At 46.1% G+C, this 6,000-nt stretch overlaps 1 protein-coding gene across 1 annotated transcript in view; it reads right to left on the bottom strand.

Annotated features, from left to right (window-relative positions):
- Nucleotides 1–6,000, bottom strand: part of myo15b (myosin XVB) — a gene marked incomplete at both ends in the record, with an annotated part of 100,922 nt that overhangs the window by 36,758 nt on the left and 58,164 nt on the right. Inside the window, 6 exon segments of the mRNA XM_084322313.1 lie at nucleotides 39–115; nucleotides 230–309; nucleotides 952–1,024; nucleotides 1,113–1,176; nucleotides 1,538–1,877; nucleotides 4,254–4,365. Coding sequence (XP_084178439.1) covers nucleotides 39–115; nucleotides 230–309; nucleotides 952–1,024; nucleotides 1,113–1,176; nucleotides 1,538–1,877; nucleotides 4,254–4,365 — 746 coding nt within the window.

Here is a 6,000-nt window from a genome sequence, read left to right as displayed (position 1 = left end):
GCCTACTGTATGACGGAAATAAATGAACTTACACTTACTTGATTTGGTTATTGGTGGTCTGCTTGATGACCTGGCAGTAGATTTCATCTCTCAGAGTCTCTTTCTCCTTTCCAAGCTGAACACAGTATAGAGAGACAGATGATTAAATTCCTCAGTGGATGAATCCCATTGGGACTCTCACTGCATATACTATACAAGTCACAGGTACACTGCAAGAGAAAACACTGACCAGTAGGATGTGGGTCAAGCAGTCTGCCTGAGTTTGGCTCTTCTTCACTGGCTTCATGTCTCCCATGAACTGCATCACACCTGAGGGGAGAGGGGGGGGGCGAGAGGGGGAGAGAGAGAGAGAGGGAGAGAGAGAGAGAGAGAGAGAGAGAGAGAGAGAGAGAGAGAGAGAGAGAGAGAGAGATTTGCAAACACCCAAAGAGACTTTGAAAACATGGACAATAACTCAAAACTCCCATACCTACTGGGAGAAATACAAGAATGTGCAAACACAGCAGCAAGATTTGTGAGCTGCTGTGACAAGAAAAGGACATCCAGCGGAATGCAACCACCATAAAGACTGTACAAGAAATTCCGTCTGTAATGTACTGATTTATTTTGTTTTCTCTGTTTGATTGTTTTGTTTTGTTTGGCTTTGGCAATGTAAACGTATGTTTCCCATGTCAATAAAGCCCATTTGAATTGAATTGAATTGAAATTGAGAGAGGGTGGGTGGGTGGGGGAAATACATTGAGGCAAGACAACCATGGACATTCAAAGGTCGACAGTGGGCAGAGGGCGGGACCATTCAGAGGAAAGTAGACAGTGGGCGGAGACAGGGACTATTCCAAAGACAGAGGGAGGAGCCAATCAAAGGACAGTGAACAGAGGTAGGAGCCAATCAAAGGACAGTGAACAGAGGGGCAGTGGTGAGATGGAGAAGATCGTTTAGTTATGACTCACTCATAAAACACTGGGCAGCCAGGTCACTCATGTCAGGCTCGGAGTAGAGGATGAGGGACTGAAGAATAGGGACCTGGTTGAAAAATGAAACAGGTGATCATCACCATGACTGTTGAGAGTTAGAGATCTAATGGCAAGGCAGTTCCTGCCGTGTTGTTTACCTCTATGTGCTGGACCATCTCTGAGAAGTCTCTCCCCTGAGTGGGCAGACCGGCGGCTTCCACTCTGTAGCACATAGAGATAACATTTATTTTCTGAACCAGGCAAACCATGTAAAAATGGCAAATAGTGCAAAGCGCTTTACAATTAGTTCCTCACATTTGACCGAATCACTCACACATTCACACACCGATGGCGGAGGCGACCGTGCTAGGTGCCGACCTGCTCATCGGGAGCAATTATTAGGGGTTAAGTCAGTCTTGCTCAAGGACCCTTTGATACGCTGCCCGGGAGGAGCGGGAATCTAACCGGGAACCTCCGGATTACCAGACGACTGCTCTACCTACCGAGCCGATGTCGCGCCAGTTTTTTTTTAATATGCCAATCAAATAACCAAACACCCCCCTTCATCGCCGAGCCGTCGTACCTGAAGTACTTCATGGCAAACTCAGTCATGGTGTACTCTAGGTACTCAAACTCTGATCCCTGGACGGATCCCTGGACGGATCCCTGGACGGATCCCTGGACAGATCCCTGGACGGATCCCTGGACAGATCCCTGGACCAATCCCTGGACCGATCCCTGGCCTGTTCTGGTCTGAGCAGGGATCCTGGAGACAGCAGCAGCAGGCCTGGGGGCCCTCGTGCCCGTCCTCCTCTCGGCCCGCTGGTTGAGGTGGAAGGTGTGGTAGTCTGGGGCGGCGCATGGCTGCGTGACGTCGCCGGGGAAGAGGCCAGAGCGTCCTCCGATGCTGCCGAAACACCAGCCTGGAAAGGGAGAGATGCGCCGGGGGCGTCGAAATGACGTTGAGGACTGGACCGTGTATTCCAGTTTACGGGTGGCTGCCTGGTATTACATCCATGGTGCCCACCATCTAGTAGTAGTAGTAGTAGTAGTAGTAGTAGTAGTAGTAGTAGTAGTAGTAGTAGTAGTAGTAGCAGTAGTAGTAGTAGTAGTAATAGTAGTAGTAGTAGTAATAGTAGTAGTAGTAGTAGTAGTAGTAGTAGTAGTAGTAGCAGTAGTAGTAGTAGTAGTAGTAATAGTAGTAGTAGTAGTAATAGTAGTAGTAGTAGTAGTAGTAGTAATAGTAGTAGTAATAGTAGTAGTAGTAGTAATAGTAGTAGTAGTAGTAGTAGTAGTAATAGTAGTAGTAGTAGTAGTAGTAGTAATAGTAGTAGTAGTAGTAGTAGAGTAGTAGTAGTAGTAGTAGTAGTAGTAGTAGTAGTAGTAGTAGTAGTAGTAGTAATAGTAGTAGTAGTAGTAGTAGTAGTAATAGTAGTAGTAGTAGTAGTAGTAGTAGTAGTAGTAGAGTAGTAGTAGTAGTAGTAGTAGTAGTAGTAGTAGTAGTAGTAGCAGTAGTAGCAGTAGTAGTAGTAGTAGTAGTAGTAGTAATAGTAGTAGTAGTAGTAGTAGTAGTAGTAGTAGTAGTAGTAATAGTAGTAGTAGTAGTAGAGTAGTAGTAGTAGTAGTAGTAGTAGTAGTAGTAGTAGTAGTAGTAGTGGTAGTAGATGTAGTTTATTCAGTCATCTCACACAATACAATATGCACCATCATTTAACAATATTTGGTTTTACAGTGACTGAAAAGGTACAGACTGAAGCATAATGCTTATACATGCCTGTCCTATATATAAGACTCCAAAACAGTATTCTAAAAGAAAATAGCAAAAAACAGTATTGTTCACCTTTGTAGTTTTCAAAAATAGCTTTACAAACTATTTTCTTAAAAACAAAAAGCGAATTACTCATTGAATGAATGAATGAATGAAAACTTTATTTAACAGATTGCAGAATGGGTACAATACAGTACAGCTCAATACACACAATTGTTAAGGGGATGCAGACCAGAAAAAGACGTTTGTCTTGTTTACATCAGGGTCCCCCATTTTCAATTCATAGACATTTATGACATACACAACATACATGACATGTATGTATGGCATAGGGACATACAGGTATTTAGTACTACTACTGATACATTTGTGACATAAACGGTATTAAAATATACAGTACTGTTACCCATAGATCCTGACAGAGTATATACATATGATGGGGAGGGGACTGTACATTAGGAGGGGGTGGGTGGGTGGGAGAGAAATATACATGCGGTGGGGAGGAGACTGTCTATTAGGAGGTGGTGGGGGGTTTGGGCATTTATGGTGGCCAGTTTCGAATTGCAGCCTCCCGTAGGTGCTCTTTAAGAGCGGTTTTGAATGTGGGTAGGGATTCACATTCCTTTACAGCTGTGGGTAGGGCGTTCCACATTGATGTGGCATAATTGCGAAACGTGTTTAGTCCCTTGTTTGAGCCGAATCTGGGTTTAACATGATTTGTGGAGCTTCCTCTGGTGTTGTGATCGTGGTATTCACTGACCTTTGGGAAGTATTTTGACATGTACATGGGTACCTTAGTGGTGTAGTGTATCTTGTAGACCAGGCCCATTGCAAGTTGCTGTACTCTGTCGTCTACTCTAAGCCATCCTAGGTTGTCAAAGTGGGCAGGGGTGAGGTGGGTTCTGGGGGTAAGGTCAAGTAGTAGTCTGACCAGTTTGTTTTGTGATGTTTGTAATTTGGTTTTTAGTGCCTTTGAGGTGCTTTGGTACCATGAGGTGCAAACATAGTCGTAGTACCCTTGAATGAGTGCTCCTGCCAGAGTCTTCAGGGTATTCTTGTTTACCAGAGAGGAGATCCGGTACAAGAATCTAGTTCGTTGGTTGACTTTTTTTTATTACATTGGATGCCATTTTGTCACAGGAAAGATTTGCCTCTAGGATGGAACCCAGATAGGTCATTTCGTCTTTCCTTGTGACAATATTGTCACCCACTGTAACTGAGAAGCCGTCGGCCTTGCTGAGTTTGTTATTTGAACCGAAGAGAATGGACTCTGTTTTGCCCAGGTGTAATGATTCTTAACTGTATATCAGCATTGTTCCACAAGTTAACCCCAATAATAGAAATACTCTGCCTAAGTGCTCTTGAGCAAGGCAGTGAAGCTCCAAACTACTCCAGGGGACCCTGCACTCTGACCCCTCTAAAGAAATACCATGTGTGTGCCGAAGAATCTTAATCTTAAAACATCGCTAATGATTTTGCCTGTGCCGTAGACAATAACACAGAGTCTTATGATGACTTATGATGACCTCACCTGACTGGAGGCCTTCTATCGGCAGCAGTTTGATGACGTCACCCCTCTTGAAGGTGAGCAGGCTCTTGTCATCGGTCACAAAGCTCTTCAGGGCGACCACATGCCCCGAATCCTGTATAGCAAACACAGAGATACCTAAGGATCTAACGGAGAGATGTTGAAAAAACAAAGCCCCACTTGCACTGTTGCAAACTTTCTTTGTCTTTTCTTTTCTCAAGGAGGATCTCAAACCTCGCTCTCGGAAAGAACAGTTGTGGTTGGAGGATCAAGAGATTCATAAATAGATCAAATAGATTTATAAAAGATATATCCAAAATGTAAAAAGATACCCTGATTAGTTCCCTGAGGAAGTTCTTTCATCTCATCTCATCTCATGTCAGATACCTTGATGAGTTCCCTGAGGAAGCGTTCTCTCATCTCATCTCATGTCAGATACCTTGATGAGTTCCCTGAGGAAGCGTTCTCTCATCTCATCTCATCTCATGTCAGATACCTTGATGAGTTCCCCGAGGAAGAGTTCCCTCACAGTAGATGAGGTGAGGGCGGAACTTAGGAAACTGCATCCAGGAAAGGCGGCTGGCCCGGATGGCGTGTGTTCGAGGCTGCTGAAGCTCTGTGCAGACCAACTGGCTGAGCCGCTCCAGAAGCTCTTCAATATGAGCCTGCGGGACATGAGGGTGCCGGTCCTGTGGAAAACATCATGTCTTGTGCCGGTACCCAAAGCTGGGCGCCCGGCCGAGCTCAACGACTACAGACCGGTGGCCCTCACGTCACACATCATGAAGACACTGGAGAGGCTGCTTCTACACCATCTGAGGCCACAGACTGAACACGCCCTTGACCCCCTGCAGTTTGGGTATCGGGAGAGCATCGGGGTGGACGACGCGGTCCTCTACATGCTACATCGGGCCTACTCCTACCTGGATGAGCCGGGGAGTTATGTGAGGATTATGTTTTTTGATTTTTCGAGCGCTTTTAATACTATTCAACCTCCCATACTAAAAGACAAGCTCAGGAAGATGGGGGTGGATCCCTCCTTCACTTCCTGGATCACAGATTACCTGACAGATCGACCACAGTTTGTCAGAATGGGCAACTGTGTCTCGGAGACAGTGGTCAGCAGCACTGGGGCCCCACAGGGGACTGTTCTCGCTCCGTTCTTGTTCACCCTCTACACGGCAGACTTCAATTACAACTCTGAGTCTTGCCACGTCCAAAAATATTCGGACGACACAGCGATTGTGGCGTGTGTGAGGAAGGGACAGGAGGGAGAGTACAGGGACCAGGTGGGAGCCTTCAGCGACTGGAGCGAACGGAACGGCCTTCTTCTGAACGCAAAAAAGACCAAGGAGATGGTACTGGACTTCCGCAGGTCGAAACCACCTCTGCAACCAGTCAGCATACGGGGAAACAACATTGAGACGGTGCAATCATACAAATATTTAGGAGTGCACCTAGATGATAAGCTGGCCTGGGCTGCTAATGCGGAAGCACTTTACAAGAAAGGACAGAGCAGGCTGTTCTTCCTTAGGAGGCTCAGGTCTTTTAATGTGTGTGGGGAAATGTTGTACATGTTTTATCAGGCAGTGGTGTCAAGTGTGCTCCTCTACGCCGCTGTCTGTTGGGGTGGTAATACCACGGCCAGGGATACCAGACGGCTGGATAAGCTGGTCAAGAAGGCTGGCTCAGTGGTAGGGAGGAGACTGGACCCACTGGGGACCGTGGTGGAGAGCCGCACTCAGAGCAA

The sequence above is a fragment of the Notolepis coatsorum genome, assembly GCF_963971535.1.
Source record: "Notolepis coatsorum genome assembly, chromosome: 10".
Lineage (NCBI taxonomy): Eukaryota > Metazoa > Chordata > Actinopteri > Aulopiformes > Paralepididae > Notolepis > Notolepis coatsorum.
The sequence above is the reverse complement of the archived record's forward strand: the minus strand, read 5'-3'. Positions and strand labels throughout refer to the sequence as shown.